At 42.3% G+C, this 26896-nt stretch overlaps 1 protein-coding gene and 2 long non-coding RNA genes across 14 annotated transcripts in view; 1 reads left to right on the top strand and 2 right to left on the bottom strand.

Moving 5' to 3' along the window:
* LOC147573568 (uncharacterized) overlaps nucleotides 1–23122 on the bottom strand; it is a 39204-nt gene extending 16082 nt beyond the window's left edge. For 3 of the 10 annotated variants that reach the window (XR_015245145.1, XR_015245152.1, XR_015245144.1), the window contains exons 1-4: nucleotides 22984–23122; nucleotides 15477–15804; nucleotides 15248–15364; nucleotides 233–1650 (exon numbers count right to left, since the gene is read on the bottom strand). This is a non-coding gene — a long non-coding RNA (uncharacterized LOC147573568). The remainder of the gene's footprint in view (nucleotides 1–232; nucleotides 1651–15247; nucleotides 15365–15476; nucleotides 15805–22983) is intronic. The other 7 variants (XR_015245153.1, XR_015245147.1, XR_015245150.1 and 4 more) reach the window with 6 other exon arrangements.
* LOC147573569 (uncharacterized) lies at nucleotides 13322–15237 on the bottom strand. The gene is made up of 2 exons (XR_015245173.1): nucleotides 14665–15237; nucleotides 13322–14426 (listed from the first exon to the last, which is right to left on the bottom strand). It is a non-coding gene; the product is annotated as an uncharacterized LOC147573569 (long non-coding RNA).
* Nucleotides 23123–23296: 174 nt separating the features above from the next.
* The window catches only part of ZNF793 (zinc finger protein 793), a 28251-nt gene continuing 24651 nt past the window's right edge, over nucleotides 23297–26896 (top strand). For 2 of the 3 annotated variants that reach the window (XM_086691089.1, XM_086691088.1), the window contains exon 1: nucleotides 24639–24777. Coding sequence is in view for 1 of the 3 variants with exons in the window: in XM_086691087.1 (XP_086547213.1) it covers nucleotides 24737–24777 (41 nt within the window). In the remaining 2 variants the exon portion in view is untranslated. Of the gene's footprint in view, nucleotides 23436–24635; nucleotides 24778–26896 lie in introns of those variants that run through there. The other variant, XM_086691087.1, reaches the window with a different exon arrangement.

Genomic DNA, 26896 nt, shown 5'->3' with positions numbered 1-26896 from the left:
AGCACACATACAGGTCATCTTCCTGGCCTCTCTTTGAACGTTTCTATGGCTTTTCAAAACTTTATCTTCCAAAATTCTCTGTGACATTTATATTCCAACCCCCATTGCAAAAGAGAAAGAGAGGGAAGGAGAGAGAGAGAGAAGAAAGAAAGAAAGAAAGAAAGAAAGAAAGAAAGAAAGAAAGAAAGAAAGAAAGAAAGAAAGAAAAAGAAAAAGAAAAACAAAATCTCACCATTTCCAATTCATAGAATTATAGCGTGGAAGAAATATGGAGGTGATCTGTTCAGTCCTCGTTTTGCAGATCCTGGAATGAAAACAGCAGTGTTTACCAGAGTTACTTAACATTTTGGTAATAATATTAATTTCAATAGCTATAACTTGCTGGGCACTCAGCATATACTAGGCTCTTCATGGATTAGCTTCTTTAATCCCCACTGGACCCCATGATGTAAATTCTCATCCTACATATGAGGAAATTGAATCTCAGAGAGGTTATGTGACCTACTCAGCCCCAATAGCACATAAGTGGAGTTGCTGTGATTTATTTTATTCCAAATATCAGAGACTTAACCACTCTACCATCTCAACTGCCCATAGCAGTTGCTATTTATTGAGCTCCTGCTGTGTGCTAGTCACTAGATGAAGCCTACAGACAGAGCTATTGGTGGAATTTCTCTATTCACCTACCAAATTCTTATTGAATTCATATTGTGTGCCATGTACTATGCTATGTGCTGAGGATACCACAGAGGACAACTGCTCTGGGGCAACATGGAGCCTGGTCAGATGACTTTCATCCCTCAAGCCACAACTGCTGACTGGGCTTGTGGTGGTTTACACCTCCCAGTGAGCCTGCGATTCTTCCCCCCTCTGAGCTCTCCTCTAAAGCTGAAGGAAACATGGGTAATCCTGAATAGTTTTTGACTTGTACTCACATTCTTTAGTACCATGTTTCCCAAGAGTATCCCAAGGATGTGCAAAAACAGCTGCTTTCAGTGTTCTACATTTAAAGCCAAACTCAAAGGAAGAAATGGAGGAAATGAAAGACAAAAAATTTTAAGATCTACAGAAACAAATAATGTGAGGAATAAGCTTAAGAATTCCCTGAGCTTTCACCAATGGGTTAACAAGGCTTAGGGTGGAAAGCCAGCACAGGGAGAAAGTGCCACCAGTGTAGAAGAAAGCATAGAGCGAAAAGTCACTTCCACAGGATGGAAGTGTCTGTGAACAGGTAGAAGCAGAAAGCCCCTGTGGCAGGGTAAAAATGTCCAGAGCTAATTAGCAAGAAAAATGCCTTGTTAACCCTGAGGCAGCAGGGTTAGCCCCTAGACAAGTTAAGATAAACAGACACAGTGCCTGGTGGCTGCAGTAAACGGCCATCTACTCAGCGCCGGGACTTTGATTTGTATTGACCAAACCCCTAACACCACGTACCTTTGAAATCCCCTTTCTCTCACACACATGAATTAATGGTTAGTGTTTTATTGTCTCTTTCTGCATGTCCATCATGTTTGTAAGCCTTCTGATCCTAATAAATATGGAGCAAGGACCCTTACTTGGGGCTCTCGTCTCCTCCTGGACATTAGCCTCTCTCGTATTCAATTCTGCATCCACTCTCTTGCTGGACAAGAGGGAACTCTGACTCAAAGTCTGTGACAGGGGCGCCTGGGTGGCGCAGTCGGTTAAGCGTCCGACTTCAGCCAGGTCACGATCTCGCGGTCCGTGAGTTCGAGCCCCGCGTCGGGCTCTGGGCTGATGGCTCAGAGCCTGGAGCCTGTTTCTGATCCTGTGTCTCCCTCTCTCTCTGCCCCTCCCCCGTTCATGCTCTGTCTCTCTCTGTCCCAAAAATAAATAAACGTTGAAAAAAAAATTAAAAAAAATAAATAAATAAAAGAGATCCTTCTGTATGAAAAAAAATAAATAAATAAAATAAAAAATAAAAAAAAAAAAACAAAGTCTGTGACAAAATAACAATTTGGCAAAAGTAAGTCCTTACATTAGTTTAAATGTAAATTGATTAAACTGCCAATCAAAAGATACAGATTGACAGGATGGGTTTTTAAGACTCAGGATTCAGGGGTGCCTGGGTGGCTCAGTCATTTAAAAGACTGACTCTTGGTTTTGGCTCAGGTCATGATCTCACGGTTTGTGAGACTGAGTCCTGGGTCAGGCTCCATGCTGACAGCATGGAGGCTGCATGGGATTCATTCTCTCTCTCTCTCTCTCTCTCTCTCTCTCTCAAAATAAACTTTTAAGAAATTAAAAAATAAAAATAAAAATCAATATTCAACTATATGCCATCTATAAAAGATTGAAAATCTCTAAGGACATATATAAGTTGAAAGTGAAAGTATGGGAAAAGATATTCCAGGTAGATAGTAGCCAAGAGACAGCAGGAGTAGCTATGCTAATGTGGACTTTAGCTCAAAAATTCTTACAAGAGACAAAAAAAAAAAGACATTATATAATGATAAAAGGGTCAATTAAGATGACATACAATTATGAGCATATATACAACAAATATCAGAGGTCCTAAATCTATGAAGCAAACATTGATAGAACTGAAGAAATACACAGCTCTACAATAGTAGACTTCAGTTCCCACTTTCAGTAATGATAGAAGAGCCAGATAGAAGGTCAGTAAGGAAACAGAGGACTTGATCAACACTATAAACCAGCTGAACCTAACAGACATATACAGAATACTATTTTGCGCCAGTCTCAACCTATCAATAGTGATGCTATAAATGGCTGGAGGTACTTACCTGGGCTCAGGTTCCCTTTTTGGAACCAGTGTTGTAGTTGAACTGGCCCTTGTGGCTTCAATGCAATCACTATCAAAATTCCAGTAACATTTTTTGTAAAAATAGAAAAATCCATCCTAAAATTCATATGGAATCTTAAGGGACCCTGAATGCCCCCCAAAAAAACTCTTGAAAAAAAAGAACAAAGTTAGAGGTCTCACCCTGATTTCAAACCTACTACAAAGCTACAGTAATCAAAACAGTGTCGTACTGACATTAAGATGGACATACAGACCAGTAAAAAAGAATAAGAAGCCCAGAAAATTACCTTGCAGTATAGTTAGTTGATTTTTGACAAGGCTGCAAGACCATTCCATGGGGGAAACAACAATCTTTTCAACAAACAATTGAAAATTGGATTTGGGGAATCTAATTTGGGATTAGGAAAATTGAATATTCACATGTGAAAGAATGAAGTTGGACCCTTACCTTACACAATATAAAACTATTAATTCAATATGGATTAAAGACCTAAGTGTAAGAGTGTAAAACTATAAAATTATTAGAAGACAACATAGGGGAAGGGTTCATGACATTGAATCTGGCAATCATTTCTTGGATATGATACCAAAAGTACAAGCAATAAGAGGAAAAATAGATTATATTACATAAAAAGTTTAAACTGTGCATCAAAGGACACAATCAACAGAGTGAAAAGGCAACCCATAGAATGGGAGAAAATATTTGCAAATCATATACCTGATAAGAGGTTAATATCCAGAATATATGAAGAACTCCTACCACTCAACCACAATAACCCCAAACAACCCACTTTTAAAATGAGCAAAGGACTTGAATAGACATTTCTCTAAAGATATATAAATGGTCGATAAGAATATAAAAAGATGTTCAATATCACTGACCAGGGAAATGCAAATCAAAATCACGATGAGATATACTACCTTACATCTATTAGAATGGCTACTATCAAAAAGAAAAGAAAAACAAAATAACAAGTATTGGTGAGGATATTTAGATTTTGGGATCCTTATGCACTGTTGGTAATGTAAAATGGTACAGATGCAATGGAAAACAGTATGGTGATTCTTCAAAAAATTAAAAATAGAATCACCATATTGTCCAGCCATTCCACTTCTGGGTATATATCCAAAATAACTGAAGAGAGTGTTCAAAGAAATTTTTGTACACCCATTTTCATAGCAGCATTATTTACAACAGCCAAAGGTGGAAGCAGTCCAAGTGTCTATTGCCAGGTAAATAGAACAAAATGTGGTATACACATACAATAGAATTATTCAGCCTTAAAAAGGAAGGAAATTCTGACACGTGCTACATACAACATGGGGAAAAGTTACAGACATCATGCTAAGTGAAATAAGCCAGTCACAAAAAGACAAATACTGTACAATTGCACTTAAATGAGGTATCTGTTATAGAGACTGCAACTAGAATAGAGCTTGCGAGAGATTGGGGGGAGGGCAGAATGGAGAGCTGCTGTTTAATGAGTTTAATCAGGCTTGTAGTTTCTCGTTTGTTTTTTTTATTACCTTTTCTCTTTTTTTGGATCAGAGTTTTTAAAATTCTTTTCTTTTTCCTTCCTTCTTTTTTTCCTTTTCTTTTCCTTTCTTTTTCTTTGGAATCAGCCTTATAGTTTTTTGATTCTCTGTTTGGTTTTTTGTACCCTTTCCTTTTCTCTCTCTCTCTCTCTCTCTCTCTCTTTTTTTTTTTTTTTTTTTTTGAGATCAGGCTTTTTCTCCCTCCCCTCTTTTTACCAAGGTTACTTGAACAAACAAATCAAAGGTTTGGATCTAGTTAAAGGTCCAAACACTCCACCACAGGAAGCATGGAGGAACTCTGCAGAGGACTGACCAGGAGGAAAGAGCAGCCAAAATGCAACAACAGAGTATACACAACATACACCAGAAACACTTCATGAAGTGCCAGGCCCTGGACAGGGTATGACCCCTTTTTTATGCAGCAGTACTCTCAGGTTCAGGAAACACAAAACATTTTAAAGCACACAAAATACAGAAACTTAGCCAAAATGACAGGATGGAAGAATTCTCCCCAAAAGAAAAATCAAGAGGAAATCACAGCCAGAGAATTGCTCAAAATAGACATAAGCAATATATCCGAACAATAATTTAGAACAATAGTCATTAGATTACTAACTGGGCTTGAAAAAAGCATAGAAGACACCAGAAATATCCTTGCTGCAGAGATCAAAGACCTAAGAACTAGTCAGGATGAAATAAAAGTGCTGTAACTGAGATACAAAACAAACTGGATACAGTGACAATGAGGACTGAAGAAGCAGAGGAGAGAATAGGTGATATAGAGATAAAATTATGGAAAATAATGAAGTTGAAAAAGAGGGAAAGGAAATTATTAGATCATGAGGGGAGACTTAGAGAACTAAGTGATTCCATGAAACAAAACAATATCCATATCATAGGGAGTCCCAGAAGAAGAATGGGGAAAAGGGGGCAGAAGGTTTATTTGAACAAATGATAGCTGAGAACTTCTCTAATCTGGGGAAGGAAACAGGCATTCAAATCCAAGAGGCACAGGGAACTCCCCTCACAATCAACAAAATTCAACACCATGACATATCATAGTGAAACTTGCAAAATACAAAAATAAAGAGAGAATTCTGAAAACAGCTAGGGACAAAAGGTGCTTAACCTACAAGAATGGAACATAAGGTTAACAGCAGACCTGTCCACTGAAACTTGGCAGGCCAGAAAGGAATGGCAGGAAATACTCAATGTGCTGAAGAGTAAAAATATACAGCCAAGAATTCTTTATCCAGCAAGGCTGTCATTCAGTATAGGAGAGTTTCCCAGACAAAATTAAAGGAGTTTGTGACCACTAAACCATTCAACCACTAAACCACTAAACCAGCCCCACAAGAAATTTAAGGGCGGGGGGGGGGGGGGGGTTGTCTCTCTGGGTGGAAAAAAAAAAAAAGACCAAATCAACAAAGACTACAAAGAACCAGAGAACATTACCAGACACACCAACTCTACAGGTAACACACTGGCACTAAATTCAGGTCTTTCAGTAATCATTCTGAATGTAAATAGACTAAATGTTCCAATCAAAAGACATATGGTATCAGAATGGATAAGAAAAAAACAAGATTCATCTATATGTTGCCTACAAGAGACTCATTTTATTTATTTATTTATTTATTTATTTATTTATTTATTTAATGTTTATTTATTTTTGAAAGAGCATTAGCAGGGGAAGGGCAGAGAGAGAGGGAGACACAGAATCCAAAGCAGGCTCCAGGCTCTGACCGGTCAGCACAGAGCCCGATGTAGGATTCGAACTCACAAACCTTGAGATCATGACCTGAGCCAAAGTTGGACGCTTAACCGATTGAGCCACCAGGCGCCCCTACAAGAGACTCATTTTAGACTTAAAGACACCTACAGATTGAAAGTGAAGGGATAGAGAACCATCTTTCATGCTAATGGGGATGAAAAGAAGGCCAGAATAGCCATACTATATCAGACAAACTAGATTTAAAAACATAGACTGTAACAAGAGATGAAGAAGGGCATTATATCATAATTAAGGGGTCTTTCCATCAAGAAGACCTAACAATTGTACATATTTATGCCCCAACTTGGAACACCCAAATATGTGAATCAATTAATCACAAACATAAAGAAAACTCATTGATAATAATACCATAATAGGAGATTTTAATACCCCACTTACAACAATGGACAGATCATCTAAGCAGAAAATCAACAAGGAAACAATGGCTTTGAATGACACACTGGACCAGATGGACTTAACAGATATATTCAGAACATTTCATCCTAAGGGAGCGGAATACACATTCTCCTTGAACGCATATGGAACATTCTCCAGAATAGATCACATACTGGGTCACATATCAGCCCTCAACAGGTACAAAAAGATCAAGATTATACCATGCATATTTTCAGATAACAAAATGCTATTTTCGTAGCATTTTCAGATGCTATGAAACTGAAATCAACTATAAGAAAAAAATTTGGAAAGCCCCCAAATACTTGGAGGTTAAAGAACATCCTACTAAAGAATGAATGGGTTAACCAGGAAATTAAAGAAGAAATTTAGAATTATCAATCTCAACACTCAAAAAAAACCCAAACAATCCAGTGAAGAAATGGGCAGAACACATGAACACTTTTCCAAAGAAGACATCCAGAGGGCTAACAGATACATGAAATGATGGTCAACATCACTCATCATCAGGGAATACAAATCAAAACCACAATGAGATACCACCTCATACTGGTCAGAATGGCTAAAATTAACAACTCAGGAAACAACAGCTATTGGTGAGGATGTGGAGTAGGGGAACCCTATTATGCTTTTGGTGGGAATGCAAACTGGTGCAGCCACTCTGGAAAACAGTGTGGAGAGTCCTCAAAAAGTAGGGTAGAACTACCCTACAACCTAGCAATTGCACTACTAGGTATCTATCCAAAAGACTTAAAAAAATTGCTGATTTGAAGGGGCACATGCACCCTAATGTTTTTAGCAGTGTTATTATCAACAATAGCCAAATTATGGAAAAAGCCCAAATGTCCATTGACTGACAAATGGATAAAAAAGATGTGGCAGATATATATAATGGAATATTACTCAGCCATCAAAAAGAACAAAATCTTGGCATTTGCAACAACATGGATGGAACTATAATGTATTATGTATGCTAAGCGAAATAAGTCAGTCAGAGAAAGACAAATATCATATGATTTCACTCACATGTGGAATTTAAGAAACACAACAGATGAACACAGGGGAAGGGAAGGAAAAATAAGATAAAAACAGAGAGGGAGGCAAACCATAAGACACTCTTAATTATAGCAACAAACTGAGGGTTGCTGGAGGGGAGGTGGGTAGGGGGTAGGGCTAAATGGGCAGTGGGCATTAAAGAGGGCACTTGTTGGGATGAGCACTCGGTGTTATATGGAAGTAATGAATCACTGGGTTCTACTCCTGAAACCAATACTACACTGTGTTAACTAACTTGAATTAAATAAATTAAATTAATTAAAAAATATAAAGAAGCTCACTTGAGCATTGGTATCAGAGTCTTTCTTAAAACTCCATGGATGATTGTCTGTATGTTGCCTACTAAATAAAAATATTGTCTATGTTTACAGACCCTCTGGATGTTGACAGTTATGTGACCAAAAGCCTAGACCCTGAATCACATTGTTAGTGTAACCCAAAGCCTCTATGTAAATTAGTTGTTATTATTTGGCTTGACCTAAGGCCTGTACTCCAAATAACCTTGTTAATCCCTGCCTAACACAAAGCCGCTCGTAAACAAAGACATTTACCAGGCAAAATATTCCAAAGAGGTAAAAATAAGTAGGAGCTAAGGAGAAAAAAAAATACCTCTTTCTAGGTAAACTTGAACACTTTACTACCAAACCACCATTCTAGAAATGACAAAACAGTTCTACAGAGAATTTCAGTGAATGGCCCAAGTGACCACAGATGGCAAATGACCAAATTAGAATTAAGACCCAGAATAAAATTCCAGAGTCAGACTATTAACCATCAAGTTGTGCTATCTCCCAAAGGCACATAAGAGTTTCATCTGACACAAACTGACACAGTTAAATTTCAAAGGCTTCAACACAGTTCTCGTTACTATATTCTCTTAATCTAAAGTCCTCTGTTACAGGAGTGCCTGGGTGGCTCAACTGGGCAAGACTCTGACTTGGTTTTGGCTCAGGTCATGATCTCACAGTTTCGTGAGTTCGAGCCCCATGTTGGGCTCTATGCTGGCAGCATAGAGCCTGCTTGGGATTCTCTCTCCCTCTCTCTCTCTCTCTCTGCCCCTTCCCCACTTGTGCTGTCTCTGTCTCTCTCAAAATAAATAAATAAACTTTAAAAAGTGAAATAGGGGTGCCTGGGTGGCTTAGTTGTTTAAGCAATTAACTTTGGCTCAGGTCATGATCTCACAGTTTGTGAGCTTGAGCCCTGTGTCGGGCTCTGTGCTGACAGCTCAGAGCCTGGAGCCTACTTCAGATTCTATGTCTCCCCCTCTCTCTACCCCTCCCCTGCTCAGGCTCTGTGTCTGTCTCTCATTAATAAATAAATGTGAAAAAAAAGTGAAATAAAATAAAATTCTATGTTAAAAAATAGTTAATACCTATGCCTGATATTCTCTTAGTGCAAGTTCTGCTCACCTAATGGCTAGAACCAATACCTTCTACCTTGCTTTGTTTTAAAAATACATCTTTCAAGATCAACTATAAATGGAATCTAATTCTATCTAAGCTTAATTCTTCCCCCAGCAGATAATATGTAAAATAAAGGTTTACTATTTCCTACAGAGAAAGAAACTCCACTAAAATGTGGACAAACCAAGACTTGCCAAATGCCTATGTATATACTAGGTCGGAGGAAAAGGGGTATTGGGAAGGGTCTGAATTCACCAATGCTCTCTCACTGCCATGGGCTGCCATCAATCAATGAAAATAAAAGGCCCATGAACATCTCTATCAGGGAAAACATACATGGAGAAGGAAAGCACATGTAAGAAAAACAAAAATCAAGTGAAAAATAAACAGCATGTATAATAACTTGCAAGGAAAAATCTCTGTGAAGACAGAAGGCCATGAAAGACTTGCCAAATGAATATGGCCACACCAGGTAGGCCATGGGAACTCACTGGGCAGGCAAATCCCGCCCTCTTCTGTGGACCTCAGCATTCATGCAGGCCCAAGCTGTGCTTTCCTGCTTTCTATGGCACTCAGGAGAAATACACGAGGGGACAAGAAAGTCATCAGGAGACTAGACACCAGGGCCAGAAGTAACTCAGGCCCTCCCCTGAGTCTACAGATGCACCACAGGACTTATTTGCTTTGTCAAGGGGAGGCTGACTGTCCTTGACAGAGAGGGGTCAAGAATCCGTCAGCGGCCAGCCACTGAGGAAAGAGCCCTGGGTCCTGGAATGCTTCTGGGAAGCACCATCCCCCCGTCCGAGGAGGCAGGTGCTAAGCAACTGGTGTGCCCCACCAGGGAGGGAGCCCCTCCACAGCTGGGCCTATGTACACTAGGGAAGAGGCTGTTTTTCCGGGGGGTGGGGGGCAGTGGGGTTGCAGACCTGCAGAAAGGGATTCCTGAAAGCCACTGGGAGAGGCAGAAGCTCCGATGTGTGGTGCCAGGGCATGGGACTCCTCTACCCACATCTAGGTCTCAGGGAAAATGGATTTTCAGGTAACAAGGCTATGGGATCTTTATTACCTCACTCACCAGATATCATCCCCACCCCACCTGGCCTTACATCAGATCCCATTCCTACCCGCTCCATTTGGATTTCGGTCCATAGTGTATGCAGTCTGTAGTGTCTGCATCTGGCCATCAAATCTGGCCGGCATGGCCGTAGTGGCGGCCACGGCTGTGATCCAGAGGCCCATGATCTAGGGGAACCGAGGAGAGTAAAGCAGGCTCACCCTCCCCACCTCCCAGGTTACACCCTCCTCTTTCACCCCCTCCCCACCGCCCACAACGCTCCAGGAGCCCAGCAACTCGGGGTTGAGGCCCGCCCTCCAACTGCACAAGTGCGGGCAACAGATATTGCCAGCTTCACCCAGAACCACCACCATTCTTAAACGAAGGGCGGAAACTGTAGGGGGCGGGGGCGCCCTCTGGCGGTAGTGTTGGACAGGTTGAGGCACAGGCTGTGGCTGTCCTCTGTCTTCTAGTGGGTCCAGCGGATGGAAAGAAGGGAGGGAGGGAGGAAAGAAGAGAGGGAGCGAGGGAGGGCCAAGCTAGACTGACCAAGCAGGATGAGAACAGTAGCGTTGGTATCCCTTCCCTTGCGAGTGTGCCTGGGATGATTCTGGAAGGGGTCTGCCCTCTGACCCTGAGATGGGACTGCCCCTGTGTGCTTCCGGGCCAATTTGCTCCCTCGCAGGCTTCAGTTACTGGAGCCAGAGCCAGCCGGAAGCCAATGAGCTGCCCAGTATGGGTGGAGGGATGGGACTTGTCATCTAGGCCTAGGGATGCTTACAGTCCCCATTCTTCCTAGTGACCTTGTAGCTGTTTTTGCTGTGTTTGGCTGTGTAGCTGAGTGTGATTTTTTTCCTCCTCGTTTGTCCTCGGTTTTCTTAAGGTGTGCCTGACCTGGCGATGGCTTCAGACCAGCAGTTGTAGGAAGCCCCTCTCCATCCTAAAAGGCAACTTTCCAAACACAAGAATACAAAAAGACCTGCTCAGGAATGCCTTTCAGACTTTGAGGAAAGAGGTCAAAGAAGGTGCTTTTCACTCTTTAAGGCCCCACCTCACCCCCCCTTCCCAAAATTCATATATCTCACCTAACCATTGTGCCATGATCCACAGGAGGCAAGTCACATTAGGAGGGTATGATCCACTCCGTGGCTGACTTGATGGCAAATTTACCACTGATCCACTTCCAGCATTTCATCTTCTGGCTTCCACTCCTTACTGGGAAGCCGGTCCCTGTTTGAGTTTGGGGGAGTAGAAGTGGAGGTGGGAGGGGCGTTTTCCAGAGGAGCGTTGCTACTTGGAATGTGCTTTTTTCTTTTTTTTTTTTCTTTTCTTTTTTTTCCCCACCCACTGCAATCTTGTCTGATTTGGGGTTGGCACCAGCCATGTTTCTTCTTGTGGTCCTGTATATGAAATTCTTGATTGTGAGCCTTCCGGGGCTTCTTCTTGCTGCCCACGCATGGCTTGGGGTCACTGTCAGTCTTGCAGTATCCAAATACTGCCTCAGACATACACTTTCTTCCTCCATCTTCCCTTGCTGGATCCCAATTCTACACCTATTCAACTTGATCTTTCTGTTCTCTGTGCCTGTGTTTGCTCCTCAGCAATTTCCATTATTCTCTCCTCCTCCTATAGGGGACGTGTTAGTATTCCAGTGGGTTCATTTTTCCTTCTGAAACTATTCTGCTGAGGTCATCACTTACATTTTTTGTATGTCATGGGCAAAACTTTTTTTTTCTTTTCTCCTGGTTTTTGTGTTGTTTTTAAACTCCTAGAAGAGATTTCATTTCCTGTCCAGCCTGAGCATTTCTCTTCTGTGACTGAATCTATGTCCCTACCTCCCCTGCCCCTACCAAGGAACTGTCTTTGAGCATAATTCACATCAAACAAAATGCACTGCCTTTCCATTTGGTGTCTGACAACATTTGGCAGATGTCCTTGGAGGTGGTTTGCTGCTGTCACCAGAACCTCAAACACTGGAGGGGATGGAACCCAGAAAGTCTCTGAGGAAACTATGAGTGAAAAATCACTGGGGACTAGAAGAAACTGCTTCTTTTTCCTCAGGGTTCTCTAGAGAACTGCTAGAAGCCTTTTGTGGGTATCAGCACCATGGAGGTGCTGATGTCCCGACATGCAGGATTCCAGTCAGTGGTGGCCTCTAGTGGTGTATGCCTGAACTGAGACTCAGAGACAGCCACGATCCAAGTCCACACTCTAGGCACCTTACCCTCAAGCTCTCCTGAACCAGAGTCAGCTCTAAGACTCACACATAGTGTCTTGACCCAAAACAAAGTCAGGCAGGCCAATCTCCAAACATACGTCATTCTTTGTATGGTGTTGGATTCTTTCTCTCTTCAAAAACCACTGTCTCTCACCCCAAACACTGCACCCCCAGACACAGCCAACCGCCACACTGGACTGTATTCCTGACTGAAACAAGTGGCTCCAACCAGGCCCAGTCTGTCAACAGGGGTCTGGAGAGGACATCAAAGGTACCAACCAGGCCTACTTTTCTTCCTCCACAAAATACTGTCTCCCATCACAGTTCGAGACTTTCCCTCCAGGAGGAGGAAAAATCCTTGTAAAGACAAAGGGCCATGAAAGACTTGCTAAATAAATGTGGCCACACTAGGTGGCCACATAGGGATTGGGAAACCCACTGGGTAGGCAAATCCCACTCCCTTCTCTGGACCTCAGCCTTCAGGTAGGCCAAGCTATTGTTTCCAGGGGCACTGGTCTTGGGACTAGAGAATAAGAAAGGTATCAGGAGACTAGATGCCCCAGACTACAGGAATTCAGACGAAGCCCTCCTCTGAGGCTACAGATACAAGGCAGAGGGACAGGAGCTCCACAGGACTTGCCAGCTTTGTCAAAGGGAGGCTGGCTGTTCCTGACACTGAGGTCAAGAATATGTCAGGAGGATAGCCACTGAAGAAAGAGCCTGGATTCTGGAAGACCTATGGGAAGCATTATTGCCCTTTCTCTCCTCCTCTATAGTCCATGTTATATTCCAGGGAGTTCACTTTTCCTTCTCCTATGTCCACTTGTTCTTAAACCTGTCTGCTCAGGCCATTTCTTTCGTTGTTTTCAGTTGTGAGTATCTTTTTCTCATTTCCTTGGTTTATTTTCTTGTTTTTAAACTCATAAAAGAGATTCCATTTCCTGTCCAGTTGACCACTGCTTTTCTGTGTCTTTCACTTATGACTGACTTTATATTTGTACTTCCCCTGTATCAGTAAACTGTCTTTCACTCAGAATTTCATTCAAATATAATTCACTCAAACAAAGCACACTGCTACTCCTTTAAGTGTATGATGATTTTTTACAAACATAGAGGTGGAGTGATGCCATAATGGAAGCTCCAACACAGGGAAGGGGCAGAACCTGGAAAGCCTTTCAGGTAACTCTTTGCAAAAGCCACAGAGCCAGGAAGAAAACATTTCTTTCCCATAGTGTTCCTTTTCACAGTGGTTATAACCACTTCATCCCCAACCACCATTGTCAGGGCGCACAACCCCTGACACAATTTTTTGAAGTTAGTAGCCCATATGTCCAATAGCGGTATAGATCTCAGCTAGGAGTCCATCTCAGCTAGAATCAAAGTGTGGACATCAGGCTGTTAGGCAAGCTATCCATACTGTATCTTTCCATGAAGCACATCAGGCTGTCATTGCCCAGAAACCAACTCAGGTGGGGAAACTTCAACTCATACTTTGTCCTCACTACAATTTTAACTATCTTGTCTCCATAAAGCCCTGCCTCTTAATCCAAACTAACCATCAAAAGCCATCAATGGGACTTGGCAAAGCAAAATCCTGGTCATATCACACCTGAGAAAAGCAGGTCCTACCTTGCCTAATTTTTGAAACCAGGTCACTGGAGAAGATGGAGGATAAATTCTCAACTGGTTCCATATAGTCTTCAATTCTTCCTCCACTAAATACTGTCCAATATCATGGCTTTCCCACTTCTCTCCAAGAGGAAGAAAACTCTTGTACAGGCAGAAAGCTGAGGAGGATTTTTTTAAGTGAAGAGGTTGATAATAGGCAAGTGGGAGAGGGACACTATGTAGGGTCTTCCATCAGGAACCCTTAGTGATAGACAGCACCTTGTACTCTGGGGAAAGGTAAGGCCTGAGAATCTTATCTGGCAGAGTGTGCCTGGGGAAGGAAAAGGCATGTCTGTGATAAAAACCAGAGAACTCTTGGAAAACCAGAAAGCACCTGGAGCATCTTCTTTCTTCCAGGAAGACAAACACTCTATTTTTCTGGAACTGCCTTTTAAGTTCACAGAACTATGCCTTCCTGTTTGGAGAGGTTCTCAAGGAATTCAGACCAAGGCCTCCTGTGGCCCCCTCCATTAGTTCGTACATTCAGGGCAAAGGGAGAATGGCACCAGATAGCTGACCTATCTTTTATTTATTTTTTTTTTTATTTTTTTTTTTTATTTTATTTTTGGGACAGAGAGAGACAGAGCATGAACGGGGGAGGGGCAGAGAGAGAGGGAGACACAGAATCGGAAACAGGCTCCAGGCTCTGAGCCATCAGCCCAGAGCCCGACGCGGGGCTCGAACTCACAGACCGCGAGATCGTGACCTGGCTGAAGTCGGACGCCTAACCGACTGCGCCACCCAGGCGCCCCTGACCTATCTTTTAAAGGAAAGTCCAGCCAGTCCCTGTCACAAGGGGCAAGACTCTCCCAGGAGGACAACTACTTTGGAAAGAGCCCTGGCTCCAGGAAGGCCTCTTGGAAGATTTGCTCCTGTGGAAGAAGTAAGGTGCCCGCTAGCCCACCCATATTTACATCCAACTCAGGAGATAGCACCCTCAAGAGCCAGGTCCAGTTATCTGAAAGGAATTGGGGTAAGGAATTGGTGATATAAGACAGGGCAGGTGCAGCATTTCCAGGAAAGTGCTCTAAGAGGCATGGCCCCCCTCGGTAGAAGTTTTAGAATTGGCCCTGTGGAGGTGCTGGCCCACCAAGGTGCCCAAGTCAGGAGATGGCACTCTCCATGACCAGTCCCAAGTACAGCTAAAAGAGGTGGGGTGGTTTCACTATTTCTAGGACTGTGCTCAAAGAGTCGGTAACCCCTGGAGTTTGAGGCCAGGATTGGGGTCCTTTTTCAATGTCTGAAGGAGGTACTGGTCTCACAATACCTATGAGTGTCTATTTACAATAGACACTATCACTTAGGGACTTGGACCTTCATATCCCTGCCCCCAACCTACCAGCCACATTCTCTCCATACCAGTCTGAAGAGGTGGCAAGGGGAGCCTAGGATGTGCGGTAGGATCCTTGTCTCAAGTCTTCATTGAATGTGTGAATGTGATTGTCCCTGAAGGAGTCTGCCAGAGATATGAATGAATGAATGAATGAATGAATGAATGAATGAATAAATAAATAAATAAAGCAAAACAAAACAAAAACAAAGAATATAAACATAACAAGAATACTCACTGTCAACTCACTTTCATATTATAGAAGAGGTACAACAATAGGCCATGTACAGTCTTCATAACATCTCACAAGCCCTCTTGCTCTAAAGGGAACCACATAACTAATTGTAGATATTTTGAGAACAGGAACTTCACGGTGGTACAACATTATAAACTGAGCTGCAGATCTTAATGGAAATTCTGCCATTTTCCCACTAATGTCTTTTTTTCTGATCCAGGATCTGCTTTACATTCAGTTGTTATTTCTCCTTAGCCTTTGCCACCTTCCACGTTTTCTCAATCTTTTCTTGTCTTTGAGGATCCTGATGCATGTTTATTTTGTGTAAGTCCTAGGAAGAAACAAAATCAAAATGAAATTCATAGAATTCTGTTATCATTGAAATCATTTTTTCTCATCAACATATATGTTTCTTCTGGGATATATGCTATTGTTATAAATTTCTCTGTTGATATTTTCTTTGTACAAAATAACTTTTGGTTTCACTATGCCTTACATACAATGGGATCATTCATTCTTAGCTCTTGGCCTTTTCATTCCTGTTGTCTAGTGATGTTACCTGCATTCTATTTTTCTTTCACTTTAAAATGATATCCAATTGCTTATCTCTTTGCTTTTTCTTGGTGGAATGGTTGCTCCTTTGAAAGCCCTTTTTTTTCTCTGGAAGGTTCTATGGTTTTGTTTTTTACTTTCATCAAATCTTCTCTTATGGTGATATCTACATGGCTCAGTTGGTTAAGCATCCAACTTGGCTCAGGTCATGATCTTATGGTTTGTGAGTTCAAGCCTGGTGTTGATCTCTGTGCTGACAGCTCAGAGCCTGGAGCCTGCTCTGGATTCTGTGTCTCCCTCTTTCTGCCCCTCCCCTGCTCACAATCTGTCTCATGCTAAACTAAAGCAACATCGACAGTCCAAAACTACTCTGTTTAGACGGATCTGCTTACACAGTTGACCCTTGAACAATATGGGGTGTTAGGGGTGCTGACCCCCCAATCAGAGTTGAAAATCTGGATATAACTTAATTCCCCAAAACTTAATTACTAATGGTATACCATTGACTGAAAGCCTTAACAATAACATAAACAGTCAAACAACACATATTTTGTATATGTATTATATACTATATTTTTAGAATAAAGTAAGCTAGAGAAAAGAAAATGTTATTAAGACAATTATAATGAAGAGAAAATACATTTGCAGTACTTCACTGTGTTTATCGGAAAAAAAATCCACAGATCAGTGGACCATGCAGTCAAACATACGCTGTTCAAGGGTCAACCATACTGTCTACTGGGTTGTTTTTTTTTTTAATGTTTATTCATTTTTGAGAGAGAGAGAGAGACAGAGCATGAGCAGGGGACGTGCAGAGAGAGGGATACACAGAATCCAAAGCAGACTCCAGGCTCTGAGCTGTCAGCACACAGCCCAATACAGGTTTGAACCCACGGACCATGAGATCATGACCTGAGCTGAATTCAGATGCTTAACCGACTGAGCCACCCAGGCACCCCTCTACTCTTTCTGCTAGGTCTCGTTCATGTGGTTCTTTTCCCTTGCATGACTTGTTATCTATGACAGCTTGCTGGTCATTATCCCTAAAAAGTTACTTGTGGAGGCAGAAGCATAAGGTTGGTATGCCCACCTGCAGTGTGGACTCTCCTTCATCTTGCCAGGTATTAGCCAGCCCAACTCAAATCAAATTTGAGGTTCCTTAATTGATTTAGGTTGTGAGTCCATAATTTCCCACATCTAGTAAACTTGAAAAGAAAGAAAAATAGAACTTTGCCTCAGGAAAAGCAAATGAGGATTGCTGGGAATGGATCCCAATCATTGGTATTTTTTAAGTTTCTGAGTGACTTTAAGATTTAGCTAGAATTCAGAAGCACTGGACTTAAGAGAAAGGCAGAGTATAGGGGCCAAGTTGTAAAAGAAGAACATCTTTAGATTTAAACATTATATCTAAACATGATCTTCAGTCATGGTCCCTCATACATGGCACTGACCATAAGCTAAAGATAAGAATTTACAGTTTTTTCTTTTTTTCACAAAAATATTTACAAAAACAGAGAAAAAAGATTAATCACTATGTACTCATTATCCAGATTTAAGTTCTCAGTATTTTGCCAATTTTGCATTAAGAAAAGTTATTTTAAAAAACTAGGAAATAAGGAAACATTACTAAGTCATCCTGTGTGACTCTTCAAAGTCATACCAGAGCATGGTCCAAAAACCCACCCAAGGTTGGGACACCTGGCTGGCTCCATCAGTTAAGCGTCCGAATTCAGCTCAGGTCATGATCTCACTGCTGGTGAGTTGGAGTCCCATGCCAGGTTCTGTGCTAACAGCTCAGAGCCTGGAGCCTGCATTGGATTCTGTGTCCCCATCTCTCTCTGCCCCTCCCCCACTCGTGCTCGCTCACGCTGTCTCTCTCTAAAAAATAAACATTAAAAAAAAAATGTTTTTTTAAATAAAAGTTGACCCAAGGTCTAATAAGCCATTCTAGTGAAGGTTTTCTAAATTCAGCACTGTTCACATTTTTGGCCAGATAATCCTTTGTTGTGGAAGGTTGTCTTCTGCATTGTAGAATGGTTGGGGGCATCCATCCCTGGCTTTTACCCACCAATGTGCCAGTTGCATTCTGCCCATCCTTCCCCTCCCATCCCCCCAGATGGTGACAACCAAAACTGTCTCCAGACATTGCCAAATGTACCCTGGGGATTAAAATTGCACAGTTTGAGGGTGCCTGGGTGGCTCAGTAGGTTAAGCGTCTGACTTTGGCTCACGTCATGATCTCACAGTTGGTGGGTTTGAGCCCCATGTTGGGCTTTGTGCTGACAGCTCAGGGCCTGGAGCCTGCTTCGGATTCTGTGTCTCCCTCTCTCTCTGCCCATCCCCCACTCATGTTCTGTCTCTCTCTCAAAAATAAATAAAAATGTTTTAAAAAATTAAAAAATAAAATAAAATTGCACCAGTTTGGGATCTTACTACTCTAGTGGAATACAGGTGTAATTGGCTTTTTACTAATTAGGACTCAGACTATGCATATGCATAGCTAGGTATTCACTTGCAAAAAATTGATGCATTTCATCTATTAGTCTATTACAGATGCAAATTGATTTTTTACAGAAAAGATAACCTTAAAGGTTTGGTTTTTATTGCCCTGTAGGACATGAAATAGTTTTGTATCTAAATTTGCAATCTTATTCCAAGAGTCTTTCTTCCACTAACTTGGCTCCAGCAGAGCAATGATTGCTCCATCATGCAGGACAAGAGGAAAATGCTAATAATCCTCTCTGATCTGAAAGAAAAATCTCACAAGTTTAAGGACGTCTTTAAGAAATCCAAAGACATCAATTATAGTATTTTTACCACAGCATCAGTTATCTATTGCTGTATAACAAATTACTCCCAAACTCAACAGCTTAAAACAAGCATTTAGTATCTCACACAGTTTCTGAAAGTCAACAATACGGGAGCTGCTGGTTAGAGTGCTGAGTCTCTCATGCAGTTGCAGTCAATCTGTTATTGGCAAGGCCTGCAGCATGTCAAGGTTTGACCAGGGCTGCAGGATCTGCTCCCAAGATGACCCACTTGGATGGGGAGGGTATCAGTTCCTCCCTGGCTGTTGGCAGATTTCAGTTCCTTGCTACATGGGCCTCTACATAGGCTGTGTCAGCGTCCTCATGACATGACAACTAACTTCTCCCAGAGTAAATTATTTGAGAGAGAGCAAGAGAGAGAGACAGAGAGAGAGCGAGTGACCACACCTTGAAGACAGAAGAGGTATCATTTATAACTTAATCTTAGCAGTGGTGTGCCATCACTTCTACTGTATTTTATTAGCCTCCTAGACCAGCTCTGGTCCAATGTGGAAGGGGACTACACAAAGGTGTTAATGGCAACAGGTAGCCATTTTGGGGGTCAGCTGTTACACCAGTTAGTATCATGACCAATTGGAATTATGTTTTTTTAAAAAGCTATTTTCATAAGACAAGGTAACCATTCCTAAAGATTCCAATGTCTATGATATGTAGAGCACTGCTTTGGGTGCTATGAAATGAATGCTGTCAGTATGATGCAGGCAGGCTGGGTCTGAGGACTCAGGACGGTTCCACAGGACCAGCCAAGAGGGTCCTTGGCTTTATGCAGGAGAGAAATCTAATGAGAGCTGGAGAAAGTGAAGACAGAGTTTACTGAAAAGTGTGAGTGACAAACAGAGAATAGCAGACAGAGCGTCTGGGAGACTCAGGAAGGAAAAGAGAATGAGTCTCATCATCACTTGTGGTTAAGTGTTTACATTGGAAAGGGGTTTAGAGTACTCAGTTTCTTTCAGGAATCCAGGGTAGGGTCCAATCAAAGCAAGAGTTTGATGAACAATAGGTGTTATTCTGTAAATCACCAACGGTAGGGGGTGTTGATGCCAGGGTCAGCAGAGGTTTGTTTGAAGCTATGTCCTGGAACACGTCTGGCTCTTATTGGATATCATCAGGTGTTTGGGGCACAGGACAAAACCCAGAAAATGATTAGCTTTCTTGCTTCCCCCTTGAAGTGGGAACATAGCCTCTTTGGCTTATTCACAGGCAAAATATAGAACCTGAGTAAACAGGGGTGCCTGGGTGGCTCAGTCGGCTAACCAGTCTGATTCTAGATTTCAGCTCAGGTCATAATCTGAGATTGGGTTCCATGCTGACAGCACAGGGTCTGTTGGGATTCTCTCTCCTCTCTCTCTGCTTGGTGTTCTCTCTCTCTCTCTCTCTCTCTCTCTCTCTCTCTCTCTCAAAATAAATAAATAAATAAACATTAAAAAGAAAAGAAGAGGTACCTGGGTGGCTTAGTCTGTTAAGTGTCTGACTTCAGCTCAAGTCATGATCCTGCAGTTCGTGAGTTCAAATCCCACATCAGTCTCTGCACTGGCAGTGCAGAGCCTGCTTGGATTCTCTCTCTCTTGCTTGCACTCTCTCTCTCTCAAAGTAAATAAATAAACATAAGAAGAAGAAGAAGATGATTAGTAAATGGGGCCTAACAGAAACTCTGCCTACACACTCTGCATACAGTTCCTACAGACTCTGCCTGAGACCTTGCCCATGAGACAGGCTAGAAGTGCTAGAGTTTTAAGGCCCTTGTAGTAGCACCCAAAAACGAGGAATGAGAAATGATGTACAAATATCTCAGCTTCAGTGGCCCTTGAACGAGAAAACTTGTATCTACACTGTCTTCCAGAGTTCCCCACAGCACTGAGCTCCCATTGTTCACAGGGATAATCCCCTCCTTGATACACTCTGTATTGGGTTCCACTCCTCCTTGGTCACTTCCCTAGACCCTACCTGCCAAAAAAACTGCCCACACTCACATCCTTGTCTCAGGTCAGCATCCGGGGCAGGCCACTGTTAGAAAGAAAACCACAAGCCCCAAATCGTGTCATTTATCTAAGCCTCCAAACCAGGGCTTAATACTACCTAACTTAACTGTAGTTTCAACCTCCCGTAGAAACGTAAGTCTTAATTGATGAAGGAGCATGAGGCAGGCTGAAGGATAAAGTACAAGCTAGCACCCCCACCCCCACCCCAGGTGGGATCTGTGTGATATGATATTCCTTGGACACTCCTGGTTTACCCAAGAACAAAGGAAATATTCCTTGGACACTCCTGGTTCACCCAAGAACAAAGGAAGGGGTTTAAGTGCTTGCCATGGTAATGGGGGAAACTAAGGCGAATGAAAAATTAAATTCCCTTTCTGCCTACAGCCCATTGACAAGTCCTTGAAACAGGCAGAGTGACCTCCCTCTACGAGCTCAGCTGCCTCAAGGACGACTCTTTTCTGGGGGCAAAAGAGATCCCGGCTTAACATTGTCCACTTCCTTTATCTCAACTGACCCAGGATATATGCTGGCAATCATGCTCCAAGTTTATGGTCCCCGATATGCATCTGAAGGGTCTCATCACTTAGGTTTTATTAAACAGTGATAAATGGTGTTTCCCTAGCAACAGTTAGCCCCTCAAGGTCCTGGAAACCTTGCTTCCAAAATCCCTTAAAGACATACTCTATCCCTGACCTCCTCCCAACCTGAGGGTATATAGAGTTACTTGTCACAACCCCTGTACAGCTCTTCGTGCCCATGGGTCCTGTCCCATGCTTTAATAAAATCACCTTTTTGCACCAAAGATGTCTTCAAGAATTCTTTCTTGGCCCTCGGGTCCAGACCCCACCATCACCCCAAAACTTCATCATTAACCAGTATATCAGGAATTTTCTGATTAGAACCAATGAGGTAAACTGTTACTTGGGCCCTCTCCATCCCCCTAAAATGAAATTATGTTAGTTAGGGATTAGCTCATCAGGGACCACAGTGAGAAATTAAATAAACTATCCTGTTTCTCAGCATGTTTGTTTTTCAGCTTTATGAGTCCTTGAGAACTTCCCTGTTCCTGGAAACCCACCAAAGTTATTCAATTGAGCAGATGTCTGGGAACAAAAAAAATCATAAATGTTCCTGGGAAATTGAGAGTTAAGCAAACCCCTGTTAAGTTATGCTTGAACAATTTTTATAAAGGTTTTCTCAGTTCCTGTGACTACTTCTTAATTGCAAGAATAGCCTACCAAAAGGTTGCCCGCTAGCAGTATAAATTGGTCCTGAAGTTTGTGTTAGAGACAGAACTTTGTGGACTATCTCTGTCTCTGTACTACCTGCAAATAGTAAAATCCATTTGCTCAAACCAAAAGACATGGGTCAATCGTTTGGCTGATGCACCCAAGCTAGGTGCCCTTTGTGTTCAGTGACAAACCTGGTGATCCATATGGGTCAGTTATCCACCTAAAAAGACTCCCTGCTCTTCCACCTAAAGGAAGGTGACCTTGCCTGGAACAATCCTTTCTTTTGCTAATAACTTTCTTGCCCCTTTCCCACACCGCCCCATCTTCCTATAAAAGCTTTCCATTTTGTACAACTTCGGGGAGCTCCTTTTGACTTGCTAGATGGGATGTGGCCTGATTCATGAATCGTTCAATAAACTCAACTAGATGTTCAAATTTACTCACCTGAATTTTTATTTTGTAACACTACTTAAGACAAAGTCCCTGTATATCTGGCCCAGCATTAACACAAGGCAGGGAATTATGTCTCTCTAAATTTTTTTTTTATTTCCTATGGGATCTCTCATATCAGCAGCAAAAACATAGAGTGCTAAAATTCTTAATTATCATTTATTTAAAATAGTTGAAATCCTAAAAAAAAAAAAAAAAAAGAAAGAAAAAAAAGTCCCTGCTTCCAACATTTTCTTTTGGTAAGAGCCAATAGCTTCTTACTCGCCCTCTCCCATGGCTCCGCCCTCACCGGAGTTCTCGACCCTTCCTCCGGTGGCCTCAGTGTCCCCAAGGGAAGAGCGTCTTAGCTGCTCTCCAACTCCAAGAGCCGTTCGAAGAGAAGTTTCACCTTTTTGGGGGGAGCTCCTCCTATAAGGCGGCCCCGCCCATTACTTGTAAGAAATGGTATAAATGTACGAGGCCATCTTACCTCAGCGCCTGCCCTGCTGGAGACAAAGAAAGCTCAGCTTGGAGGTTAGGTCGCCTCCATATTGGTCACAGCCGGTTTGGGCTTCTGAGATGCTAAAAGCAGCCGGGACGTCTGTGTTTGCAGCCCCAGGAGCACTTGTTTCTCCCAGCCCTAAAACAGCTTAACCCTCTGGTCTAACAAAGGGCCTAATCACTACTGTACGGCACAGATTTAAACATGGCTGCCTCCAACAAGGTGTCAAGAGGGAGCGGCCATCAGGCCTTCTGTTAAAGTTCAGAAACCCAGAATCCTGTTCGCTTGGAAGGTTGCCAGGTGGAGGCCGACAGCCTCAGAGTCGCGACTGAGTCTGCGCACTGGCCACTCGGGATGGGAAGAGATTATACTGCGGTGAGGCGGCGTGGTACGAAGATCAATGTCGGGTTATGGGCGCGGATACAGGAAAAATGGGAAAGGTCAGTATGAGAAACAGTCAAAATTAAAGACTTCTGTAGGATAGTGATCGGACGACTACGGTGGCCCTTATGGGTCAGTCATGGGTGCCCGTAAGGGTCAGTGACGAGCGTACTGAAGAGGTTAAGTGATTGGACTTGTGAACCTCGTGGGGGTCTGTGGGGCGGGAGGAGGTTTGTGGGAGTCAGTGGCAGTGTCTGTGAAGATGGATTAGAAGTATGTGGGAATCAATAAAGGAGGGTTCTCGATTTCTTGATTGGCACAGTGAGTGGGGATCAGTTTACAGTGGTCTTTAGGGGTCTGGAGCCAAGTGGGTGCTTCAAAAACATTTATTTGAACAGCATTAGAGCGCAATGATCGGAAGCCTGAGAGGGTCCGTGATTGGAGGTTCTGAGTTCTGTTTGGGTACCTGGAAGTGATGATTGTGGAAACTTTGAGGTTAACTGATGAGAAGGGTTAATTAATGGGGACCAAGGTTTAGAGAAATGCTTTCGGCCATCAGTGATTGACACTTCCTTTAGATCATCGATGGGAGGAATCTGAGGGTATTAGTGATTGAACTTTTGTAAATCAAGGAATGGAGAACATACGGATCAGTGGGGGTCAGCGAATGGGACTGTCAGTAATTGTGGGGGGGAGGTGGGTCTGTCGGAGTCAGCGATTGATATTCAGTCATTGGGGTATCATTGGAGATCAGTGTGGGTTCGTGATTGGTGATCTGTGTAATTCTCTGTTGGGCAATCAGAATGGATCAGTGAGCTTTGTAGTCACTGGCTAGCGGTCTCTGATGGTCATTTTTGGACATCCGGGAATATCAGTGACTACAAGATCCTTTGTTGTAGATTGGGGCGCCATATATGTCTGTGATTAGGAAGCTTAATGGGTGTTAAGAAGGATTGGGAAATTTAGAGGTTGGGGATGGGAGAGTTAAGGATTTGAGTCTGCAGTCCTGCATAATGGGAGCACACTTCACCCCTGTGACACTCTCCAGCTGATGAGCAGTCAGTTCAGTTCAGCCTCTCCCAAAAGCCCACATCAAAAACTCTGAAACCTCCTTCCCCTTTTTATTGTCCCAGCGTTAAAGAAAGTGATTTCAAAGGACCAGGTGTTAAACTTATCTAAAGTAATATGTTATTAAAGATGTGTCTTCTATTGCTTTTGCCAAGCATTTAGTGCATATTTCTTTAAATGTTTCCTTTAAGGTCCTTTCTGGCAACAGTAATGATGTATCCGTCTGTGACAGCATCCCAAGAATGAGTCTGGTTTCTGGAAATCTATTCTGACTCCATGGCAGCTAGGATGGATGTGTCTTTGCCTGTGGTTAAAAAACAAAGAATTTACTGAGTAAGTATCTAAACTGATCTTGTAAAAGATTTTGCCAAAGGAACAAACTTTGAGAGTGTTTGGAAAATACTTTTATCTAGGCTTAACTTAAAAATGTTGTTAACACACACATACCAAAAAAAAAAAGTAATTATGTGAGGTTATGGAAGTGTTAACACTATTGTGGCAATTATTTTGCAATATATACATATATCAAGTCATGGCATTGTACACTTTAAACTTCTACATTGGGGCGCCTGGGTGGCGCAGTCGGTTAAGCGTCCGACTTCAGCCAGGTCACGATCTCGCGGTCCGTGAGTTCGAGCCCCGCGTCAGGCTCTGGGCTGATGGCTCAGAGCCTGGAGCCTGTTTCCGATTCTGTGTCTCCCTCTCTCTCTGCCCCTCCCCTGTTCATGCTCTGTCTCTCTCTGTCCCAAAAATAAATAAAAACGTTGAAAAAAAATATGTAAACTTCTACAATATTTTATGTCCCATACCTCAGTAAGGTTGGGGAAAAAAGAAAAATAAATAAATAAATAATATAAGGAAAAGAAACTGGATCTGGAAGTTACTGTGTTCTAAGAATCTTCTTGCCTTGTTCTGTATTTTTTAGGCATGACACATTTGACCTCCTTGAATCTGTTCCTTATAATATCCTGGCAGAATAATTCAGTAAAGATAAAACCACAAAATCAAAACTTGGAGCTACTTTTAGAAACTGCTCTTCATTGAAATTAAAGTCAAACTAATGCTAATTAAGATGGGCCAAGAGGGGCGCCTGGGTGGCGCAGTCGGTTAAGCGTCCGACTTCAGCCAGGTCACGATCTCCCGGTCCGCGAGTTCGAGCCCCGCGTCGGGCTCTGGGCTGATGGCTCAGAGCCTGGAGCCTGTTTCCGATTCTGTGTCTCCCTCTCTCTCTCTGCCCCTCCCCCGTTCATGCTCTGTCTCTCTCTGTCCCAAAAATAAATTAAAAATGTTGAAAAAAAAAAATTTAAAAAAAAAAAAAAAAAAAAAAAAAAAAAAAAAAAAAAGATGGGCCAAGACAAGATTACAAATAAAACGGATATAAGATTTTGACCATTAGCTTAATGAAGGGGTAAAATGCCAAAACAGTATTTTGTTTTTTAAAATATTATATCCAATTCTCATGTAGTCCTCAGACAAAGCACAATAACTGTAACATTTTCTGAAGCAAAGGAAGCTGAAAGGTAAGGCAGTTAAATATCTGTCAGAAGCCATGCACACCAGGCTTTAGTTTTTAGAGCAGATAGTCTCTGTTTTCAATTGCACAGAATCAAAGACAGGTAGTTGTTTTGATGCAGAAGTCATGAGCTTAGATAAGGAGTTAGGGCGTTTTCTTTTTCTTGTGCTATTTTCCTTTGACACCTACACTGTATTTAGTGCCAGGTTGGGGAGCAAATAATTTTTTTTTAATGTTTTTATTTTATTTTATCTTATTTTATTTGAGAGAGCGAGAGAGCATACACACTCCAGCAAGGGAGAGGGGCAAAGGGGAAGAGAGAGAGAGGTGTGGGAGAGAGAGAATCTTAAGCAGGCTCAACTCTCAGCCCAGAGCCTGACCTGGGGCTGGATCCCATGACTCTGGGATCATGACCTAAGCCAAAGTCAGGAATCAGATGCTCAATCAGATGCCACCCAGGCACCCCATCTTTTTTTTTAAACGTTTTACTGAGATATAAGATACATACAGAAATATACATAAATATACAGCTCAATGAATTACCACAAAGGGAAAGCCCTGGGGTAATGTACTCAGGTCAGAAAACAATGTTGTAGCACCCTGAAAGCTTCCATAATACCCTTTCCCTGTTACACTCTGCCAAGGGGAAACCATTCTCCCAGCTTCCAACGTTACTGATTAATGTTGTCTGTTTTGAACCCTAATTAGAACATTCAGGGCATCTGGGTGGCTCAGTCCGTTAAGCGTCCGACTCTTGGTTTCAGTTCAGGTCCTAATCTCAGGGTGGTGAGTTCAGGCCCCGCATTGGCATGGAGCCTACTTAAAAAAAAGAGGAGGGGGAACACTCATACCTGGGGGGTAGGAAGAAAGAGGCAGTATGTAGCTATGTGTGAAGGTTTTTTAAGTTTGAATACAAATTATTTCATTTCATTTGTACCG

This window comes from Puma concolor, chromosome E2 (assembly GCF_028749965.1).
Source record: "Puma concolor isolate L17-30 chromosome E2, mPumCon1.1.hap2, whole genome shotgun sequence".
Lineage (NCBI taxonomy): Eukaryota > Metazoa > Chordata > Mammalia > Carnivora > Felidae > Puma > Puma concolor.
Note: the sequence above shows the minus strand (reverse complement) of the source record. Positions and strands in the feature narration are given on the sequence as shown.